At 45.2% G+C, this 23,888-nt stretch overlaps 1 protein-coding gene across 1 annotated transcript in view; it reads right to left on the reverse strand.

Moving 5' to 3' along the window:
* The window catches only part of MARVELD2 (MARVEL domain containing 2), a 199,243-nt gene that overhangs the window by 52,392 nt on the left and 122,963 nt on the right, over nucleotides 1-23,888 (reverse strand). Inside the window, exon 4 of the mRNA XM_069224393.1 lies at nucleotides 9,530-9,678. Coding sequence (XP_069080494.1) covers nucleotides 9,530-9,678 — 149 coding nt within the window. The remainder of the gene's footprint in view (nucleotides 1-9,529; nucleotides 9,679-23,888) is intronic.

The following is a 23,888-nucleotide window of genomic DNA, read 5'->3' on the forward strand; positions in this document are numbered from 1 at the left end:
TTGCAATATATTTTCTACTAATAACAGCACAGGACAGGACCAGACCACATGAAATGAGTGGGAATGAAAATGTCACTTACCCAGTGTACATCTGTTCGTGGCATTAGTCGCTGCAGATTCACATGTGTGGCACAGTCCGCTGCCTGGTGTTGGGCTCGGAGTATTACAAGTTGTTTTTCTTCGAAGAAGTCTTTTTGGTCACGGGACCGAAGGACTCCTCCCTCCTCGGCTCCATTGCGCATGGGCGTCGACTCCATCTTAGATTGTTTTCCCCGCAGAGGGTGAGGATGGAGTTGTTTGGTATAAATAGTGCCCATGCAATGGAGTGAATATGTATGTACGTTAAGAGTTTCTAATAATTATTTACAAATGTTCAGATGTTTAAGATTTATGATCTACTTCTAAACGGCTACAGGCTTCCCGGGGAGGTGGGAGGGTACATGTGAATCTGCAGCGACTAATGCCACGAACAGATGTACACTGGGTAAGTGACATTTTCAGTTCGATGGCATATGTTGCTGCAGATACACATGTGTGGCATAGATTATAAAGCAGTTACCTCCCCTAAAAGCGGTGGTTTAGCCTGTAGGAGTTGAAGTAGTTTGGAATAATGTTCTTAGTACAGCTTGGTCCACTGTAGCTTGTTGTGCATTTAGTACGTCTACACAGTAGTGTTTAGTAAACGTGTGAGGCGTAGACCAGGTTGCAGCCTTACATATTTCGCTCATAGGAATGTTTCCTAGAAAGGCCATTGTAGCACCTTTCTTTCTGGTTGAGTGTGCCTTTGGTGTAATAGGCAATTCTCTTTTGGCTTTAAGATAGCATGTTTGAATGCATCTGACTATCCATCTAGCAATGCCTTGTTTAGAGATTGGATTTCCTATGTGTGGTTTTTGAAAAGCTATGAACAGTTGTTTTGTTTTCCTGATTAGCTTTGTTCTGTCAATGTAATACATTAGTGCTCTTTTGATGTCTAATGTATGTAGTGCCCTTTCAGCCACAGAATTTGGTTGTGGGAAGAACACTGGCAATTCTACTGTTTGATTTAAATGGAATGGTGAGATTACTTTTGGCAGAAATTTTGGATTTGTTCTTAGAACTATTTTATTGTTGTGTATTTGAATAAATGGTTCTTGTATGGTAAATGCCTGTATTTCACTTACTCTTCTGAGGGATGTGATTGCAATGAGAAATGCGACCTTCCAGGTTAGATATTGCATTTCACAGGAATGCATGGGTTCGAAAGGTGGACCCATGAGTCTTGTTAAGACGATGTTAAGATTCCATGAAGGAACTGGTGGTGTTCTTGGTGGTATAATTCTTTTTAGCCCTTCCATGAATGCTTTAATAACTGGTATTCTAAATAGAGACGATGAATGAGTAGTTTGTAGGTAAGCAGATATTGCTGCGAGGTGTATTTTTATAGATGAAAAAGCGAGATTTGCTTTTTGCAAATGTAGTAAGTATCCTACTATGTCTTTAGTAGAGGCATGTAATGGTTGTATTTGATTGGAATGGCAGTAGTAAACAAATCTTTTCCACTTAGATGCATAGCAGTGTCTAGTGGAAGGTTTTCTAGCTTGTTTTATGACCTCCATGCATTCTTGTGTGAGGTCTAAGTGTCCGAATTCTAGGATTTCAGGAGCCAAATTGCCAGATTCAATGATGCTGGGTTTGGATGCCTGATCTGTTGTTTGTGTTGTGTTAACAGATCTGGCCTGTTGGGTAGTTTGACATGCGGTACTAGTGAAAGGTCTAGTAGAGTTGTATACCAAGGTTGTCTTGCCCATGTGGGTGCTATCAGTATGAGTTTGAGTTGGTTTTGACTCAACTTGTTTACTAGATATGGAAGGAGAGGGAGAGGGGGAAAAGCGTACGCAAATATCCCTGACCAACTCATCCATAGAGCATTGCCTTGTGATTCGCGGTGTGGGTACCTGGATGCGAAGTTTTGGCATTTTGAGTTTTCTTTTGTTGCGAACAAATCTATCTGGGGTGTTCCCCAAATTTGAAAGTACTTGTTCAGAACTTGGGGGTGAATTTCCCATTCGTGGACTTGTTGGTGGTCTCGCGAAAGGTTGTCTGCTAGTTGGTTTTGTATTCCTGGAATAAATTGTGCTATTAGGCGAATGTTGTTGTGAATCGCCCACTGCCAAATTCTTTGTGTTAGGAGGCACAATTGTGTTGAGTGTGTTCCTCCTTGTTTGTTTAAATAATACATTGTTGTCATGTTGTCTGTTTTGACAAGAATGTATTTGTGTGTTATTATGGGTTGGAAGGCTTTTAACGCTAGAAATACTGCTAACAGTTCTAGGTAATTGATATGAAATTTTGTTTCGTGTATATCCCATTGTCCTTGAATGCTGTGGTGATTGAGGTGTGCTCCCCACCCTGTCATGGAAGCATCTGTTGTTATAACGTATTGAGGCACTGGGTCCTGAAATGTCCGCCCTTTGTTTAAATTTTTGCTGTTCCACCATAGAAGCGAGAGGTAGGTTTGGCGGTCTACCAACACCAGATTTTGAAGATGACCCTGTGCCTGTGACCATTGTGATGCTAGACACTGTTGTAAGGGTCGCATGTGTAGTCTTGCGTTTGGGACAATGGCTATGCATGATGACATCATGCCTAGAAGTTTTAGCACATGTTTTGCTTGTATCTTTTGGTTTGGAAACATAGCACTTATTACCTTGTGGAATGCCTGCACTCTTTGTGGACTTGGAGTGGCAATTCCTTTTGATGTGTTGATGGTTGCTCCTAGATATTGTTGTGTTTGACACGGTTCTAGGTGTGATTTTGTATAGTTGATGGAAAACCCCAGTTTGTGAAGGGTTTGTATGACAAATGTGGTGTCGTTTGCGCATTTTTTTACTGTGTTGGTCTTGATTAGCCAATCGTCTAGGTAAGGGAACACATGTATCTGTTGTCTCCTGATGTGTGCTGCTACTACTGCTAGACATTTTGTGAACACTCTTGGTGCAGTTGTTATTCCGAATGGCAACACCTTGAATTGGTAATGTATTCCTTTGAATACGAACCGTAGGTACTTTCTGTGAGAAGGGTGTATTGGTATATGAAAGTACGCATCCTTTAGGTCTAATGTGGTCATGTAATCTTGCTGTTTGAGCAGTGGAATGATGTCTTGTAGTGTGACCATGTGAAAATGGTCCGATATGATGTAGGTATTTAGTGTCCTGAGATCTAATATTGGTCTTAATGTTTTGTCTTTTTTTGGAATTAGAAAGTACAGGGAGTAAACTCCTGTGTTTTTTTGTTGTACTGGTACTAACTCTATTGCATCCTTTTGCAGTAGTGCTTGAACTTCTAGTCCTAAAAGTTCTAAATGTTGTGGTGACATTTTGCGTGTTTTGGGGGGGATGTTTGGTGGGAAGTTGTGGAATTCTATGCAATAGCCATGTTGGATTATTGCTAATACCCAATTGTCTGTTGTAATCTGTTGCCAAGATTGGTAGAATTGGCTTAGTCTTCCCCCCACTGGTGTTGAGTGAAGGGGTTGCGTGACTTGAAAGTCACTGTTTAGGTGGAGGTGTTTTTGGAGTCTGGAATCTTCCCCTACTCCTTGGGAATTGACCCCCCCGATATCCCCTGAAACCTCCCCTTTGGAAGGAACCCTGATATGGTGTGGTTCTTGTTTGTTGGCTGGTGGTGTCTGTGGGTTGGCCACGAAACCCCCCTCTAAATGGAGTTTTTCTGAAAGAGCCTCTGCTCTGCGGGGAGTAGAGTGCGCCCATGGCCTTGGCCGTGTCTGTGTCCTTTTTAAGTTTTTCAATGGCTGTATCCACTTCAGAGCCAAAAAGTTGTTTCTCGTTGAAGGGCATATTAAGGACAGCCTGCTGGATTTCAGGTTTGAAGCCTGAAGTGCGTAGCCAAGCGTGTCTCCTTATGGTGACAGCAGTGTTGACTGTTCTTGCTGCAGTATCGGCTGCGTCTAGTGAAGAGCGGATTTGATTGTTTGAGATCGTTTGTCCCTCTTCCACTATTTGCTGCGCCCTTTTTTGGTATTCCTGGGGAAGATGGTCTACGAGAAGTTGCATCTCGTCCCAGTGTGCTCGGTCATATCTGGCCAGCAGCGCTTGTGAATTTGCGATGCGCCACTGGTTGGCTGCCTGTGATGCTACTCTTTTCCCTGCCGCATCAAATTTTCGGCTTTCTTTGTCCGGAGGTGGGGCGTCGCCAGATGTATGTGAATTTGCTCTCTTGCGAGCTGCCCCTACTACCACGGAGTCAGGTGGTAACTGCGAAGTAATAAACACTGGGTCTGTGGGTGGTGGTTTGTATTTCTTATCCACCCTTGGGGTGATGGCTCTTGATTTTACGGGCTCTTCAAAAATTTGTTTTGCGTGCCGTAACATCCCTGGTAGCATTGGGAGACATTGATATTGGCTGTGTGTAGCCGAGAGGGTGTTAAATAAAAAATCATCCTCTATAGGATCGGAATGCAGTTGGACATTGTGGAATTCTGCTGCCCTAGCCACCAGTTGCGAGTATGAGGTACTGTCCTCTGGCGGTGACGGCTTTGTGGGGTATGACTCGGGATCATTGTCCGGCACTGGGGTGTCATACAGGTCCCAAGCGTCTTGATCCTGATCGTCATGACTTATGGTAGTTTGCGCTGGTGAGTGCATTTGTGGCGGTGTTTGTGCCGGCGATGCCTGTGGTGGAGAGGGCGGAGGCGTGACTTTTTTAACCACTTTGACTTGTGGTTGTGCGTCATCCTTTGGAAGTTCGATCCTTCTTTTCCTCATGATTGGGGGAAGGGTTGATATCTTCCCTGTGTCGTGCTGGATGTACAGTCTCTTTTGTGTGTAGTCCGATTCTACACTTTGGAGCTCTTGTCCAAGTCTGTGCATTTGGCCACTTATTCCTTGTTCCTCTGAGTAGGATGAAGGTGTGGTATTTTTCGGCGCCGAGAGAGAATCTTTTTTCGGTTTCGGCACCAACAGAATTTTTGTTCCTTTCGGCATGGATTCTCGGTGCCGATGTTTTTCGGTGCCGGTATCTTGTTTTTGTCTCTCGGAGCCGCTTTCTCGGCTCCGAGGTTGCTCCATGGCGGTCCCTTGACCGGAGTCGGGTGTCTTCGCTATGGGCGTGCCCTTTTTCGGCGCCTTCGATGGGTCGCCTGTTTTATGGGTCGAGCCATGGCCTGTTGGCAGTGGCGTCCCCTGGGCTTTCGGTTTGTCGATGGATTTACTTTTCGACGTCTTACTCACAGTTTGTTGCTGTTGTTCGACGTCGGAGTCTCCGGATTCTGATTCCGGAACCGAGAATGTTTCCTCTTCCTCGTCGAAACGTTGTTTTGTCGACGTGGACGCCATTTGTTGACGCCTGGCTCTTCGGTCCCGGAGTGTTTTTCTGGACCGGAAGGCTCGACAGGCTTCACAGGTATCCTCCTTGTGCTCGGGGGACAAGCACAAGTTACAGACCAAGTGCTGATCTGTATAAGGATACTTACTGTGACATTTTGGGCAGAAACGAAACGGGGTCCGTTCCATCGGCTTTGATGTCGCACGCGGTCGGGCCGACCAGGCCCCGGTGGGGGATCGAAACTACCCCAAAGTCTTCCGATGATCGGTGTCGATGTACCTAACTATCCCGATACCGAACGGAACAATACCGACGCTTTCTTCCGAGATTCTGACTAACTTTCCGAACCGAAACACGGAGCGAAAAGGAATACGTCCGAACCCGACAGCGGAAAAAAACAATCTAAGATGGAGTCGACGCCCATGCGCAATGGAGCCGAGGAGGGAGGAGTCCTTCGGTCCCGTGACCAAAAAGACTTCTTCGAAGAAAAACAACTTGTAATACTCCGAGCCCAACACCAGGCAGCGGACTGTGCCACACATGTGTATCTGCAGCAACATATGCCATCGAACACATCACTTACAATGTAGTGAATGCAACGCAATGCATTTACCGCAATGTACTCACAGCGCATATGCGTTTACCACGCATGCCTTTACAACAAATTTCATTGTAAAGGCATGACTGGTAAAGGTGTGTGCGTGGTAAAGGTTTTAAAGGTAAGTACAGGTAAGTATTAAGTGGGTTGAGTGATATACATATAGTATTTAGGATGGGTAACAGTTATTGGTGGTAATTGCATTTTTAAGTTTTAGGGTGGGTATGGCTTTTTGGGTGGTAAGGGCATTTTTAGGTTGGGTATGGGTTTTGGAGTGGTAAGGGCATTTTTAGGTTTTAGGGCGGGTATGGGTTTTGAGGTGGTAAGGGCATTTTTTGTATTCTAGGGTGGGTATGGGATTTGGGGTGGTAAGGTAATTTTCAGGGTTTAATGTAGGTAAGGTTTTTGGGTGGAAAGGTGTGTGTGCATGCATATATATATATATATATATATATATATATATGCACACACACATATATAATAATGTATGTTCTACTTACCTCTACTTTTTACCATGCATATGCCGTTACCAACTATGCCTTTACTACAGAATATTTTGTGGTAAAGACGTGTGGTAAAAACATGTGGTAGTAAGTGCATGCATGGTAATGACCATGCATTGTAAAGGCATGTGTTGTAAGTGCATGCGTTGTTCCATCATATATCTGAAATAAGTCATCATCATGAGTTGTGCAGCGAAAGCAGGTAGGCGGGGGGATCATGCTGGCCCCGTTGAGAAGTATGGGGGTCATGTAAGTGAGGTGCATATAGCCGAGATGAACTAGACGCAGGCATGTCAATATAACCCACTTCCTGGGGGCCATCTGAGCTTCCCTCCTGTCTGCTTCATCTAGTTCGCCCAACCTGCCCTCCCATTTCTGATTCAATTTAGAGAATTGGTTTGGAGCCTCGATAACCAAGGATCGATATATTTGTGAAATGATTCCCTTGGTGATCCTCTCAGTCAGTAATATGGCTTTGAGGGGGCTAAACTCGGGGACTGAAGTGTCAGGGGGAGATTTGCAGCAAAGGCATACCTTAATTGTGAAACTGAGTGTGGGAAAGGTGGAACCGTTCCGGAAGCTCCTGCACCGTCAGTCTGCGACAACCTGACCATACGTTGCCCAGGTGAGTGATTCCTATCAAATCCTATTTTGAGATCTCCCTCTAGCATTGTAGTGTGGTGTAACCATGTTCCCTGCAAGAGGGCGGTCATCTCGGTCAGCTTCCGATCGCAGCACATAAGGTGCAGTGCTGCCCTCCAAGTTAAAAAGACTGCCTTAGTGATCTATGGGGTGAAGCGGGGGTTTGGGGCCCCCACAGGACATCCAGCAGGCAATGGTGTACAAGTTTGAGAAGTAGGGGAAGATTTGAACAGCAGATAGAGCTTCATCCGAATGAAATGAGTCACAATGATATTGCAAGGTCCTCACAGTTCAGAGTATGAAAGGATGACCATTTGGCAAATGATCACTCTTGCTACTTTTTTGACCATGTCTGGAAGAGAATTTTGGGTCTGCTGTTTGTGTCACTCACCTTATTTTTAAAGTAGCTGCTTATATCGTCCTATTTGCGTTATAAGAATGCCAGCAGGCCTAATGATTACACTGTTCTCCAATTCTTTTTATAATTGTCTCATTAGACTTTTGCTTAGATTAACTTCATTACAGTACCATGGCTTTAGAGGCCTCTCTATCCTTCTTTTAAGAGTGAAAGGAGCTAGTTCATGATGTTGGTCGCAGACTATATTTAGTAGTTTGTAAGGGTGAAAGAGCCTCTGAGTTTTGTGTAATGGACCTGAGATATTCTGAAGCAAAGCAATGTGGATATTAAACGTTTTGTGCGTTTTTTCCAAGACTTTATGGGTACTGATTTAGCTTAATTCGGTATGTCTCTTGTGGAGGTAGGAAACATATTGGCATGGTTGTCACTCAACTCTAAGTTCTGGGAAACCAGGGCTAGATCCAGGAGGGTAGGATTTTTACCTGGATAACCTGAGAAGCCACAGGGAGAACAGGATAAAAGCAACGTGTAATAAGGGTCGGGTTTGAGAGAGAGAAACAAGATTGAAAGGAGCTCAAATGTAGAGAATTGAGGGGATGCTGTAGCTACATAGTCCAATACACCTTTATGAATGAAGGCTACTCTTTTTTGGAAATGTATCCTTTTGGAAGAAGGCACATCCTTCTGTGCTAGGATTTCTAAATACATGATAATACAGGAGACAGCAATGTTTCTATTATGAAACCATGTCTAAAAGATGAGAAGTTAGTAAGCTATAACTGGACTACTGCTGATGAGAATCCCTCTTAAGGCTAGAAAGGATGTGTTTGAAGAGAGGATTAAGGATGTAGTTTTGTAGAAATTAAGAAGGAGGTTCCTTACCAAGGGTTGGTGATTTAGCGAATGAATTAAGTGATGTGAAAGAGAATGTGAATTTGTGAACTGGTGTTTATTTTGGATAGAGACATGATGGAATGGCCTCAAAGACTGAAGAGTCAGGGAGGTGAATCCAAAGTGAATGTAACTGAAAGTTAAATATGAAACTAGAATGGTAGTGAAGCTCTGAAGCTTTTTGTTACTGCCTGATGGGGCCTCTGGTGGAAGAGTCATTGTGCCAGAGATCAACAAGAGGGATATGAGGAGGTCAAATTTAGTTTAAGATATGTTCACACTGTTGGCAGATTAGCACAGTGGGGTCAGCAAAGGAGACAGGCCTTAAAGATTGGACCACTAAACCTCCAGTCAACAAGGCAGTCTTCGAGGTTGGACCTGGTGGGCTTACTTTAAGTCTTGACTGTCAGGGCCATAAACAAAACTTACGACAAAATGCAAGGACAAAACATGGACACAAACAAATAACAAAAGACAGGATTAAAACAAAGGCACATTATGCATGGACAACAAGAAAGCAAATTAACATATAATGAGATCCTAGAAGGAAATGTCTTAGGCCTGTGTAGTACCCACTGACAACCATTTCCTTACACGTTGTTGGTGTGAGACACATTCAGCACCGATCCCCCCTCAAACTCAATGTACTGGCTGCTGCCATCAGTGGCACATCTGGCAGCCCAAACAAGCCATAGGAGTCCATCACACAAAATGATAAGGGGGGGCACATGAAGAAGTAGCTCCTCTGTTTCAGCTTTTGTTTTGGAACACTCCCTGCAACAGCATAGAACTTCCTTCCAAGGAAGTATTTCCACCATGGTGCCCGCATGACTCAAGCTTTTTGTGAGAGATCCAACAACACTGCGTGTACTCATGAGGTGATGAAGTAGTGGTCATCTTTGTGACCATCTTGGGTGGGGTACTTCTATAAACAGGTCAGACCACCAATCTGTCCCACTTGTCCACCATTAGATTTCAACAGCAGTCCATCTGTATCGGAGAAGCTAATCAATACTGGAAGAGATTTGAAAAGGAAGCCAGCGTGGTAACAATCAACTAGATTTGTAGGGATTGTTGTTTAGAGTGGCCAATTTCAGAGTGGTGAATGGAGCAAGCCAGCCATCCCAGATCACAGATTCTATATTGTGGTGTTACATATCAGATCAACTGCAGAGTTTTACAGCAATCATTGCTTCATATAATAATACTTACGCTATATAGTCAGCCAACACTATGGGTTTAGGGATGTGGCCTGCTGGAATATGTCCACTGAGAAGTTCAGGTTTCAGTATTATGGGTTTCAGTTTTTGGTTACCCACTTGCACTCCTCTCGATGGATCAGTCCCTACTGCCACTTCATTCTAAACAAAGAACACTCATTAAAATCAGATAGGAATACTAGGAATTTTACTATAGAAATATAAAATTACTTACAATAATTTATATAGCTTTAAAATTTGTCTAAAAAATATGAGGTTACAAACTGGCCTTAAATAGTATAAAATCATATTTATATTAGTCATGACAACTGAACCAACTTTAAATACATAAAAAAGGGTATTAGCAATCACTGATGTTCAAAATCACGTTGCCAGTAAAGCACCAGCACTTCAATACTGATGTCATTTATCACATTAATGAGATTTACTTGATCTAATAAAATGATGTCTTGCACCTGATCTAATATGTTCCTTTATATTACTGCATTCTCAAAAGTCATGGCATAATATACTGATACATACACAATTATTGTTCCATAATCATAATTAAATATCAGGTTTCATACTTTTACTAGAGTTCTGGAATTCATGGTTGAGAAATGTAACCCTGCTACTTATTGTCCCATTTGAGGTCCTGATAAGAAAACAGAACAAAACTGCTAATTCAAATGTTGTGAAACAAACTTCATCAAAAAGTGTGTAGCAGATATTTTAATTCTTAAGATCACGACAATGCAGGCAAATACATAAATGTGTTCCAACTGACTCTTAATAAAGGTTACAAAGACAACACTTGAAATCTACTTTGAACACTGAGGCTTTCCTTATAACTGCCTATCTGACCAGGACCTCCTGGACCTGCCTGAGCCCTTCTGCTGGATACTGGTCCCTGACAGGTGGCTACCCCCTCCCCAGGCCCTGTACCCTTGTTTGTTTAGCATTAGTACTCCTGCCTCAAATCTACAAAATCTGCACTTCACGAGAAAATCCAGAGGTTTGGAGCTTTTCAAGACTAAGCGGGCTCCTTGTGTCAGCTGGCAACACGAAGTTCCGATGGCCATCTGCTCTACAGGCCAAACAGCAACTGCCCACGTCTCCTACTAACACCACAAAGAACCACTGATGACTGCTCCTTGTAAGTCAACGACCTCCTCATACCCCCAGAAACACAAAGCTCTAGCTGAGGAGTCTCACGTGGAGTTGGACTTTGAGAAACTAACCTCTTCACACAGTTGTATCTAGTCCATGCATCAGACCCACGCTACATCATGGTCAGCCTGAACCTATGACATTGAGCTGGTCCAGTGCAACCACACACCTGCGAGTGGCATATTGTCCTTTTTGGTGCTATTTCTACTTAAAACGTTGAAAATTCATAACTTGAGTTCTACTAAACTTACCCTATTTTTCTAAATTGGTTTGGGAATTTTCTTGTGTTGCGTTTTCACTTTATTACGGTTTGAGTGCTGCATACATACTTTGCTAATTACTTCTAAGTTAAGCCTGACTGCTTTTGCACCAAGCTACCAGAGGCTTACGCACTGCTTTATTTGGTGACTTTTGTGGTTTACCATTACAAGAATTGTGTTTATTACGGATATGGGGCTCACACCTCTCTAAACTAATAACCCAAGCTCTTACAGATACTGTGCAGAATGAAGAGACGGGGCAGTGAGATCTACGAGGAGAGGCAGAGGACAGTTTTAGCAGGTTTCAAATACATTTAAGAGTAAAAATTGTCAGTGAGCTCACCCCAAAACCTCCAGAACCATATAAACTATTTCAGACTGTTTCATGTTGCTCGTTCTCCAATAGCTTTACCTGTGGAACCCTGCTCTGAGGCTATTCAATCTGATTATTCAAAACTACTGACCAGAACACTCCATCCTTTAGCATAATACGCGCTGTAACCAGAGATGGGCGCACATGAACGACAATATGATTTTATATTATCAGCTACATGCATCAGGATGGTTCCAAGAGAGGGCACTAAGGAACATCCTTATGCATAAAGCATGAAGATCATTAACAAGTAGTCTTAGCTGAGACATGAAAGTCAGCAGCCCTTTTATGTACTCCAATCCAAAGCATTTCATGATTTTTTTCCCGTAACTTTTCTTCTGTTTTAGACACCTTGCATTAAAAACTCCATAAATAGAGGATTTATATCCCGATGAGGACTCATAAGTACTAGTTCCGCAAGAGAAGGCAAGTGATTGCAGGTGATGGTCACTGGCTGGCCTCCCAATGATTTAGAATCATTAGAACAGTGCCAGTCTGCAATATGTATTAGAGTATAGGCCAGGACTGTGCGGCTGCTAGGGGAGGAATGGATAAACTTCGAAGGACTGTGTCTGCACACAATATATAGGGGCATATTAGTTAATCCCCCAAAAAGATAATGGAGGAAATACAAAACAAATTAGTAAAAGCTCTGTCTTTAAGACACTACGGCTGTGTGTGGAGACCTGGCCTCCTTGCAAAGGAGCCGATAGGTCATCCCTACAACCTCTAAAGTAAAAATTATAAAGTTTTACTACTTGAACAATTGGTAAAACTAACGATTTGGGCAAAATACAAAAAAAAAGAGATGAGGAATGGGAACTCGGTATGACATGGCATCACATTATTGATGTTCACAGAAATCTGTAAATTCCTTTGCACACCAAAGATTTGAGATGTACATGAGACCCGTTTAGGGAACTTCAGAAATCTTTCCTCCAGGAACTAGTAAAAGAATAAACTACCAGCTGTTATGCTAAGCCAATGAATGGAGCTGAGAATGTATTATCCAATGAAAGGTGCGATGCAGGATATATTGCAGTAACAGTTGTTATTGTTCGATATGTTTTCCATAATTGAATTGCGTGTTCGTCTTGTTACTGTTAGTTTATGGAATTTCCTATTAGGCTTTTCTTCGTCAATTGGCCCCTTTTGATTAATTGCCACATGCCATTGACTACAGCTGGATTTTATTTCTATGATGACCTGTATCCCCACCTGGGAACATAGCTGGCAAGTACGTAGTTGGCTTATGTGCGACAGCTGCATGTTTTTATGCTTATGGGTGCAATGCCTTATGTGTGACACTTTGAATGCCGCTATTATAATTAGACCAAGACACTCAAGTCTATGTAGCAAGATATATTTCAGAAATTACCCCACATTATTGCAATGTAATAGGTCAGAAATATCCTTAAACAGTTCTTGCATTCCTAAAATGCTGAAGCAAGTGAGTTGTCATATTGTGTCGACTCCCATGTCCATCTTTCCTTATTTGACCCCAGGAGGGACGAGCCTCACACAGGTAAAGCCCATCCAATCATTTGCAGCGAGTAAGTATTTAAAGAAGAAATTGTCCTGAACGAGTGAAAGAGGTGTAGTGTAGACTGCGAGCTCTGAATGATCTGAAGAGATGGATTAACTTTATTAGATGTAGAAGACAAAAGTTAAATACCCATGGCAAATCCAATCATGTTGGCTGTTTTATGTCACCAACAGTGTCAGCTTCCATCTCACAGAACTGAGACAGCCTGTGAGGGAGAAGTACATTCAACCCACCCCACTCATAAAACGATTACAGTAAAGGCAGCAGTAGAGGTGCCCTCACTCAAACTACCAATTACAATACTCGCACGAAGTACATTATTCATTCAAGAATATTGTATGTTTAAGTTGAATAAAACCCATTACAGATGGAAGCGGGGTTTACCACGGTTCTCTGTGGCAGTTACTACTGCTGGGGTTAGAATGACTTTTTAAGCAAAAATGACTTAGAAAAATGGTGATTCACCAATATTCCTTGTTAGAAATGCAGATAAGTTATTGCTCCGTTGGGACATTTTATGGTTGCCTGTTCAATTTATGTTGTCAGTCCTGAGGTTTAATAAATTGACATCAGATTAGTAACTTGTTTCAGTATAAGTTAAGCAACACTACAGGTCCCAGAATGGTTTAGGCTTTGAAAGGAACGTCCAAAGCTGAAAACAAGGTGACCTGCTCACAACTGACATCCTACAACTGGTAGTAGCCCCCCGAACTATCCTGTCAAAATATGTCAGCTATATTCTATGAAATATAGAAAATAGCCCGAACTCTTGAGAGATGGATATATGACTTTTAATGTCAAACTGTCAGTAACTAGTGCTTTATCGTGAGTTTCTTCTGGCAGGCAACGAAGACAAAAGAACGATTAATTCCTTGAGGGATAGTTCATGTGGAAAGTGTCTTTTTAATCTTAACAGTATATTGGATTTGTTTTCTTTGTACTGATTCACCTGCTAAGGGGTGCCCTGGGCCTAATATGCAAGCAAGTGAAATGGAACCCCTGACTTGGGCAGTAAAATACAATCATAATGTGCAATGGCCCCTTAAACAACCTTCAGCCCTGTTGTCACTGAATGTGCTGCACTACCGATTGTTACGCCGCGGGAAATTGCAATCAGTCTCAATGAAGTCTGCAACCTCAGTTAGGTCAGTTATAGTGATGAGAGTATTAGTATGTGAAAACAACCTTGTATCCACACATGGCTTTTGTACTGGCATAATACATCCCACAGAAGTCATGGGAAGACAGCTAACCATATATACTGGTTATTCATCACCACTCACTGTGAGCAGCACATTGGGGAGAATGCCCAATACTTCTTCCGTGCTGCAAGGCCCATTGACAAAAGAGAGCTTCATGGGGGCCCGCCGAGGCTTCTGCCACATGATCCTAACAAGACATGCACATCTAGGGCAATCTTTCCTCACATATTTTTGACCTTCATCACCCGTGACATGGCAGGCTAAGAGCAGGCACAGGCATTGAACACAATGCTGGCCGAGAGTGCCTTCAGCAATGCAAAAAACAGAGGTCTTATTGCGTGAAAAATGCATTTCAATGCGGTGATGGGGTACAAGCACTGAAATACTTTAGTTTAACCCGTAATGCGTGGCATTTGACAGGGGGGTAGGAACCTTGGCCTCATAGAGCAATAACTCCCAATGTAAACTATTGTTATTATCCTGCCCCATTCTACACTGAGACAGTTTCGGATTTCTTACAACTTTGCATTAAATAGGCCTGTGATGATCCAACTTAATGCAAAGTTGGAAATGACCTAAACTACGGTGCATGACTCCCTTGTATGCCCTTAACTGGATTGACCCGGACACACCTATTTTGTATCTGTACTCCGTACAAGGAGAAGAGTGCTTCGTGTCTCAACTGTTTCCTGCCTATTTACATAGACAACACAAGTTTTATGATTGTCCATACTTACCTCATTTCACCTCTCCACTCTCACCTACCATTCCTCTGAATTCACTAATTGTTTTTCCTCTCTTTATACTGCAAGTATTCTTTTTTCCTGCTATCTGCAGCATTAATAGTAGTAGTAGTAGTTGGAGGAGGAGTTGGGAGTATCACTTCCTCTATTCACCCCTCCCCCCCCCCCCCAAATCCCTCATTTTCATTTTAACTATACGTTGGCATTTTGCTGTTAAATAATTACTGCAGTTTTCAAAGCAAGTATTGGCTTTTTTTTTTTCTTCTTTTTCTCTCTCTCAATTTCTCTCATAGAATTTGCTGCGTATAAGGGATATCCAAAACTACTGTGCGACTTAAAGCAAACTTTATATTGTAATTTGTAAAAAATGCTGAAAAGACAGTCCTTTGTTAGCCGAAGAAAGAATTCAGGCCTTATAACATGCATTAGCTATGAAACACTTACGTGATTTGTAAAAAAAAAAAAAAAAAAAAAAATAGAACAGCGAGAGGCATTACCTAAAAGCATATCCTAGCACTCTACACTATATTGCATTCTCAACCATATCAAGATGTAGGTTTAGAGGAAAAGAAAGTTCAATTATCATATTCACTGAGGGATCCCAGCATTAGGTTGATCTTAACAGACAATGTGTGCTAATTTCCAGAGGACATCATCCTCTGGCGAGCAGCCTCATAGGTCAACACATAAACAAGGTAGTAATGTTTAGAAAACCCCACCCGAGCCACAAGGCCATACCAGATACCATAGTATCTGTACCTCGGGCCAAAAGACATCTCTGGCTTGTACCAGGGTAACCTAAGAAGCCACTGGGTAAACAGGATAAACAGTACTTCTAAGTTTCAGTGAGAGGAAGACTGCGCCCAGGGAAACCAGTCCAGGCCGGTTGGAAGTATCCAGACGGGGGCAGGGCAGAGGGCCTGGGCAGCCACCAAGTGCTGTTTTTTCCCCAGTACACCTGTGACTGCCACTTGTCCCCTTTACATCTAGGCACGAGAAGAACCACGGAGTCTGGAGAAGGCACAATTTATCATGTGAAAAGAGTACGTTCACCACATGAGGCCTCTTGGCCCTTTATAACTGGTGTCTAGGCAACAATGTGACTGCACAAAGCCCAATGGCATTTCTAAAACTTTACAACAGAGATTTGGGAGCATTTCTTGCTAAATCCCGCAGCAAATCCTGATTTCTCAATTATACTGTAATAAGAAAAAGTATTTAAAAAAAGACGTAGGCTATCCCTCTTCTGAAGAGGTCACCATAAAGTTTACTGGCACCCAGCTAATCATCAACTTTATTGACGAGAATACTATGAAGAGCAGGTGAAGCAACAGGCTGGAAAGGTAACGAGCAAAGGGTGAAAAGGAACAAAAGGGGAGTAAAAAGTGCAAGATGGAATTTGAGTTTAAAGAATCATTATAATTAGTCATCAAAGAAATTATGAGGATTGTCATACTTTCCCACAACACTTGAAAGATGGGTTGAGTCTGAAAATCAGAGGATCAGTCATGCCAGATTGTAGCCGCAGGTCTGTTGGGATGGTTGCTTGAGTCAGAACTTTGACATTTTCAGTCTTGGCTCACGTTCTCTGGGGCCCAGGGGAGCATGGTCAGATCTCCTGCTGTCTCTAGTCACTGCATGGTCACTACTGTGCTACCAAGGTTAATGCATAATACAACTAAGAATCGCATGGCTTATCAAGAGTAAGTTGAAAAAGAAGATAGAAGAGTTTTAGCACGCAGAGCTAGTAGCTGCCAAATTTGGTCACTTGTTTGACCGGGATTTCTATGAGGACATAAGGAAATTCCATCAAAAATCTAAGTCCCCTAAGTCAAAAAATGAGTTGCAGCATACAAAATATCTGCCCATCACTAAACGTGGATTGGTTAGAATGGAGAAACGGGCATGCTTTGTTAATACAATAACTATTGCTACTTCCACAAAAAAAGAATTATTGAGCTGGGATGGAATAAGGTGGCCTAAGACAGCAACCTCCAGTGAGCAACGGACAGAATCAGAAAATGTGTGTAGAAATGCAGAGTTTGAACCTCTGTTGGACACCCAGTTTGTTGAGCTTGCCTCAGCTACTACAAGAAGCTCTGGCGCTTAACATCCCGCCATTTATAGCTTTTATGGATCAATATCTTTTTACTATAGTTGCAGTAAGTGTGTGTATACACAGCTGATCGCCTACAACCACATTGGACCGGCAGCACTTACTTTTTGCAAATGGTGGGAGTACACAGCTTTTTGTCTACAACCCTGAGGCCAGCAGTGAATCTTACGCACTTTATTCAAGCAAAAACAAAGAACCAAAAGGAAGAAACAATTAACCCTATTAACTCCCACCATTCCTTCTGAAAATAAAGCTAAGGGGTCAAACACCCGAGTCTGTGATGGCCTAGAGCCGGGATGGCTAGAGGTAAATGCCCAACGGCGTTAGCTAGAGGTGGAGACTGGAGAAGGGTCGGGCAAGTTCGACAGGTGCAACACTTTCAAGCAAGTTGGGCAGGTCAATTTGTTACATTCATAAGATAGAATTCGTATAAAGGGGGACCAGTCTATGGTGAAAGCCTCCACTTTCTTGTCAACTGCTAGGGAAATCTTTTCCATGTCCAGTATAAACTAAAGTTTGTGTAGCTATGTTCAATCAATCAATCAATCAATCACATTTATAAAGCGCGCTACTCACCCATAAGGGTCTCAAGGCGCTGGGGGGGAGGGGGGTCAGTGCTCGAAGAGCCAGGTCTTGAGCTGCCTTCTGAAGGGGAGGTGTTCGGGTATGGCGCGAAGGTGACTGGGCAGGGAGTTCCAGGTCTTCGCTGCCAGAAAAGAGAAGGATTTTCCTCCGGCGGTGGTTTTGCGGATGCGGGGAACGGCTGCCAAGGCCTGACCGGTGGAGCGCAGAGTGCGCGGAGGAGTGTAGAAGGAGACGCAGGAGTTGATGAGTTTGGGTCCGAGGTTGTAGAGGGCTTTGTGTGCGTGGGTGAGGAGTCTGAAGGTGATCCTCTTGTTGACCGGGAGCCAATGGAGTTTTCTCAGGTGTCCGGAGATGTGGTGGTGGCGAGGTATGTCCAGGATGAGTCGTGCTGCGGCGTTCTGGATCCGTTGAAGTTTCCTCTGCAGCTTGGTGGTGATGCCGGCGTACAGAGTGTTCCCGTAGTCCAGGCGGCTGGTGACGAGGGCGTGGGTGACGGTCTTCCTGGTGTCGATGGGGATCCAGCGGAAGATCTTGCGGAGCATGCGGAGGGTGTTGAAGCACGCTGAGGTCACCGAGTTGACCTGTCTGGTCATCGAGAGGGAGGAGTCCAGGATGAAGCCGAGGTTGCGTGTGTGGTTGGTCGGTTGGGGAGTGCTGCCTAGGGCGGGGGGCCACCAGGAGTCGTCCCATGCGGAGGGGGTAGGGCCGAGGATGAGGACCTCCGTTTTATCTGTGTTCAGTTTCAGTCGGCTGTCTGTCATCCAGGTCGCTACTTCCTTCATGCCGTCGTGTAGTCTGGTCCTTGCTGATGTGGGGTTGTTGGTGAGGGATAAGATGAGCTGGGTGTCGTCGGCGTAGGATATGATGTTGAGTCCGTGTTTGCGTGCGATGTTTGCCAGGGGGGTCATGTAGACGTTGAATAGGGTGGGGCTGAGGGAGGATCCTTGGGGTACGCCGCAGATGATCTCCGTGGCTGCGGATCTGAAGGGGGGGAGGCGGACTCTCTGGGTCCTTCCGGAGAGGAAGGAGATGACCCATTCCAGGGCCTTGCCTCTGATGCCGGCGCTGCCGAGGCGGTCTATCAGGGTGCGGTGGCAGACCGTGTCGAAGGCTGCAGAGAGATCCAGGAGAATGAGGGCCACGGTTTCACCCTTGTCGGTCAGGGCTCGGATGTCGTCCGTGGCTGCGATGAGGGCGGTTTCGGTGCTGTGGTTGGCCCTGAATCCGAACTGAGTGGAGTCGAGGGAGTCGGAGGATTCCAGGGCGGCGGTGAGTTGAGCGTTGACGATTTTCTCAATCACTTTGGCGGGGAACGGTAGGAGGGAGATAGGCCGGAAGTTTTTGAGTTCGGTGGGGTCTGCTGTAGGTTTCTTTAAGAGGGCGTTGAGTTCTGCGTGTTTCCAGCTTTCAGGGAAGGTAGCAGTGGTGAGGGAGGCGTTGATGACGTCTCGGAGGTGGGGTGCGATGATGTTGTCGGCCTTGTTGTAAATGTGGTGAGGACAGGGGTCGGAGGGTGATCCCGAGTGGATCGAGTTCATGACGCGGGTGGTTTCCTCGGTGGTGGTAGGGTTCCAGGCGAGGATGGTGGAGATGTCGTTTGCGGCTTCCGGGGGCAGGTTCATGTTGGTGGTCGTGAAGCTGTTCTAGATGTCTGCGATCTTACGGTGGAAGAAGGTCGCGAGGGAGTCGCAGAGGTCCTGTGAAGGAGGGATGGGGTTGGTTTCTGCGTCCGGGTTGGAGAGCTCTTTGACAATGCCAAATAGTTCCTTGCTGTTGTGGGCGTTGTTGTCAAGTCTGTTCTGGTAGGCTGTTTTTCGTGCGGTGCGGAGGCGTTGGTGGTGTTGGCGGGTGGTGTCCTTGAGAGCTGTCAGGTTTTCCTCTGTCGGGTTGAGGCGCCATGTCTTCTTGCGGAGGCGGCATTCTTTCTTGGAGTTTTTGAGTTCGGTGGTGAACCAGGAGTTTTTCTTGTGGTTGTTGGTGTTGGTTTGGGTCTTCAGAGGGGCCAGGAGGTTGGCGCAGTCGGAGATCCAGTTGGTGAGGTTGTTGGCGGCCTCGTTGGGGTTGCTGGTGCTGGTGGGTTGGTTCAGGGAGAGCGTTGCTGCGAGTTGTTCTGTGGTGATTCGGTTCCAGTGTCTTTTTGGTGGTTGCCGGGTGTGGTGATGCACGGTGGTTTTCTTGAAGTTGAAGTGGACGCAGCTGTGGTCCGACCATGTGAGTTCGGTGGTGTGGCTGAAGGTGATGTGTTTGCTTGAGGAGAAGATGGGGTCGAGCGTGTGTCCGGCGTAGTGGGTGGGGGTGTTGACCAGTTGTTTCAGTCCCAGGTTGGCGAGGTTGTCTAGAACGGCGGTGGTGTTGTTGTTGTCGGTGTGGTTCTCCAGGTGAAAGTTGAGGTCTCCTAGGAGGATGTAGTCGGTGGATGAGAGTGCGTGGGGGTTGACGAAGTCTGCGATGTCTTCGCTGAACTTGGTGCGGGGTCCTGGTGGTCTGTACATGAGGGTGCCTCTTAGGGTTGTCTTGGGGTCGATGTGGATCGCGAAGTGGAGGTGTTCGGCGTCGGGAAGTGAGTTGTCAGTGTGGGTCGAGATGCTGATGGAGCTTTTGTGTGCGATGGCGATGCCTCCTCCGGTGCGGTTGAAGCGGTCTCTCCGGATGATTTTGTAGCCGTCGGGGATGGCTATGGCGATGTCGGGTGCCGAGGAGGGGTTCATCCAGGTCTCGGTGAGGAAGGCGATGTCTGGGTTCGTTGAGTTGATGAGGTTCCACAGTTCGATGGCGTGCCTGTGGACGGAGCGGGTGTTGACCAGGATGCATTCGAGGTTGCTTCCGGGGGCGTCGTTCTTGGTGGTGGCGGTGTGGGTCCGTAGGCAGGTGAAGCGGCAGTTGCTGCAGGTGAAGGGTCCGTGGGTTCGTTTGGGGGTGGCGCGGTAGCAGCCCGGCGCGCGGCCGGGGTTGAGGTTGGCGAGGGTGGCGGAGTCATAGGTCAGGCGGGGGGCGCGGGGGCCAGGGGTTCGGGCGCTGGGCGCGGTCCAGGCGCGGACGGGCGCAGACGGGCTTGCCTTAGGCGCGCGTTTGGCGCGCCAGCGGCGCGCCCGCTGCGCGCGTCCGCTGCGCGGCCTCGCAGCGGCCACCATTTAAGGGGTAGGTGGGGAGGCGGGGTCAGCTGGGAGGCGGGAGGTGGGCGGGCAGGGGAGCTGGAAGCGGCAAAAAAGAGCGGCAAAAAATGGCGGAAAAGCGCGGTAGGAGCGGCGGGAAAAAGCGGCAAGACTGCGAAAAGGGAACAAGAGCCTACTAAAAATCTACTAAAAAGGAGGGGCTGAGAGGGGAGGACGGCGCACGGCACTCGGGGGCACACGCACGGGATACATGGAGAGAAAAGGGAATTTCAGTCACTCGGGGGCACACGCACAGGATACAAGGAGAGAAAAGGGAATTTCAGTCACTTGGGGGCACACGCACGGGATACAAGGAGAGAAAAGGGAATTTCAGTCACTTGGGGGCACACGCACGGGATACAAGGAGAGAATGAAAATGTCACTTACCCAGTGTACATCTGTTCGTGGCATCAGTCGCAGTAGATTCGCATGTTCTGCAATAGCTCGCCATCTGGTGTTGGGCCGGAGTGTTACAAGTTGTTTTTCTTCGAAGAAGTCTTTCGAGTCACGGGACCGAGTGACTCCTCCTTTTGTCTCCATTGCGCATGGGCGTCGACTCCATCTTCGATTGTTTTTCCCCGCAGAGGGTGAGGTAGGAGTTGAATTGTAGTAATAGTGCCCATGCAATGGAGTGACTAAGTATGCACCTATTTAAGGTTGAGATGATACATATATAAATAATTGAAGGTAACTTCCAAACTGCTACAGGCTCCCGGGGAGGCGGGTGGGCACATGCGAATCTACTGCGACTGATGCCACAAACAGATGTACACTGGGTAAGTGACATTTTCAGTTCGATGGCATCTGTCGCTGTAGATACGCATGTTCTGCATAGACTAGTAAGCAGTTATTTCCCCAAAAGCGGTGGATTAGCCTGTAGGAGTGGAAGTAGTTTGAAATAATGTCCTTAATACGGCTTGACCTACTGTGGCTTGTTGTGCGGATAACACGTCTACACAGTAGTGCTTGGTGAATGTGTGAGGCGTAGACCATGTGGCTGCCTTACATATTTCTTGCATTGGGATGTTTCCTAGAAAGGCCATGGTAGCACCTTTCTTTCTGGTTGAGTGTGCCCTTGGTGTAATGGGCAGCTGTCGTTTAGCTTTAAGGTAGCAGATTTGGATGCATTTAACTATCCATCTGGCTATACCTTGTTTTGAAATTGGGTTTCCTGCATGAGGTTTTTGAAATGCAATAAAGAGTTGTTTAGTCTTTCTGATGTTCTTTGTTCTGTCAATGTAATACATCAATGCTCTTTTGACATCTAATGTATGTAGTGCCCTTTCAGCTACGGTATCTGGCTGTGGAAAGAACACTGGAAGTTCCACTGTTTGATTTAGATGGAACGGTGAAATAACCTTTGGCAAAAATTTAGGATTGGTCCTTAGGACGACTTTATTTTTGTGTAGTTGTATAAAAGGTTCCTGTATAGTGAACGCCTGAATCTCGCTTACTCTTCTCAGGGAAGTAATGGCGATGAGAAATGCCACCTTCCAGGTTAGGAACTGTATGTCGCAGGAGTGCATGGGTTCAAAAGGTGGACCCATAAGTCTAGTTAGGACAACATTTAGGTTCCATGGAGGAACAGGTAGTGTTCTTGGTGGTATAATTCTCCTAAGGCCCTCCATGAATGCTTTAATGACTGGTATTTTATATAGGGAAGTTGAATAGGTAGTCTGCAGGTATGCAGATATTGCTGCAAGGTGAATCTTAATGGAAGAGAAAGCTAGGTTAGATTTTTGTAAGTGAAGCAAGTAACCCACTACATGTTCTGGAGTTGTGTGTAATGGTTGTATTTGATTAATATGGCAGTAGCAAACAAACCTCTTCCATTTACTTGCATAGCAGTGCCTGGTGGATGGCCTTCTTGCTTGTTTTATGACTTCCATACATTCTTGGGTAAGTTGTAAGTGCCCGAATTCTAGGATTTCAGGAGCCAGATTGCTAGATTCAGCGATGCTGGATCTGGGTGTCTGATCTTTTGGTTGTGCTGTGTCAACAGATCTGGCCTGTTGGGCAATTTGACGCAGGGTACCACTGATAGGTCTAGCAGCGTTGTGTACCAGGGTTGCCTTGCCCAAGTTGGTGCTATCAATATGAGTTTGAGTTTGCTTTGACTGAGTTTGTTTACCAGGTAAGGAAGGAGAGGGAGAGGAGGAAAAGCGTAAGCAAATATCCCTGACCAGTTCATCCATAGGGCATTGCCTTGGGATTGTTTGTGTGGGTACCTGGATGCGAAGTTTTGGCATTTTGCGTTCTCCCTTGTCGCAAACAAGTCTATCTGAGGTGTTCCCCAGAGTTTGAAATAAGTGTTCAGAATTTGGGGGTGAATTTCCCATTCGTGGACTTGTTGGTGATCTCGAGAGAGATTGTCTGCGAGTTGATTTTGTATCCCTGGTATAAACTGTGCAATTAGGCGAATTTGGTTGTGAATTGCCCAATGCCAAATTTTTTGTGCTAGCAGGCTTAACTGCGTGGAGTGCGTCCCTCCCTGCTTGTTTAGATAATACATTGTTGTCATGTTGTCTGTTTTGACGAGAATGTATTTGTGAACTATTATTGGTTGGAAAGCTTTTAGTGCTTGAAAAACTGCTAGAAGTTCTAGGTGATTGATATGCAGTTTTGTTTGATGTACGTTCCATTGTCCTTGTATGCTGTGTTGATCGAGGTGTGCTCCCCACCCTGTCATGGAAGCATCTGTTGTTATTACGTATTGTGGCACTGGGTCTTGGAAAGGCCGCCCCTTGTTTAAATTTATGTTGTTCCACCACAGAAGCGAGAGGTAAGTTTGGCGGTCTATTAACACCAGATCTAGAAGGTGACCCTGTGCTTGAGACCACTGTGATGCTAGGCATTGTTGTAATGGCCTCATGTGCAGTTTTGCGTTTGGGACAATGGCTATGCATGATGACATCATGCCTAGGAGTTGTAATACCATCTTTGCCTGTATCTTTTGTGTTGGATACATGCGTTGTATGATGGTGTTGAAATTTTGAATTCTTTGTGGACTTGGAGTGGCTACTCCCTTTGATGTGTCTATTATGGCTCTCAGGTATTGTTGTACCTTGCGTGGCAGAATTTTGGATTTTGTGAAATTGACGGTGAACCCGAGTTTGAAGAGGGTTTGTATGATCTGATTTGTGTGATTTGAGCACTGTATGAACGAATGGGCCTTGATTAGCCAGTCGTCTAGATATGGGAACACATGTATTTGCTGCCTTCTTA

This window comes from Pleurodeles waltl, chromosome 1_1, assembly GCF_031143425.1.
Source record: "Pleurodeles waltl isolate 20211129_DDA chromosome 1_1, aPleWal1.hap1.20221129, whole genome shotgun sequence".
In the NCBI taxonomy this organism is placed as follows: Eukaryota; Metazoa; Chordata; class Amphibia; order Caudata; family Salamandridae; genus Pleurodeles; species Pleurodeles waltl.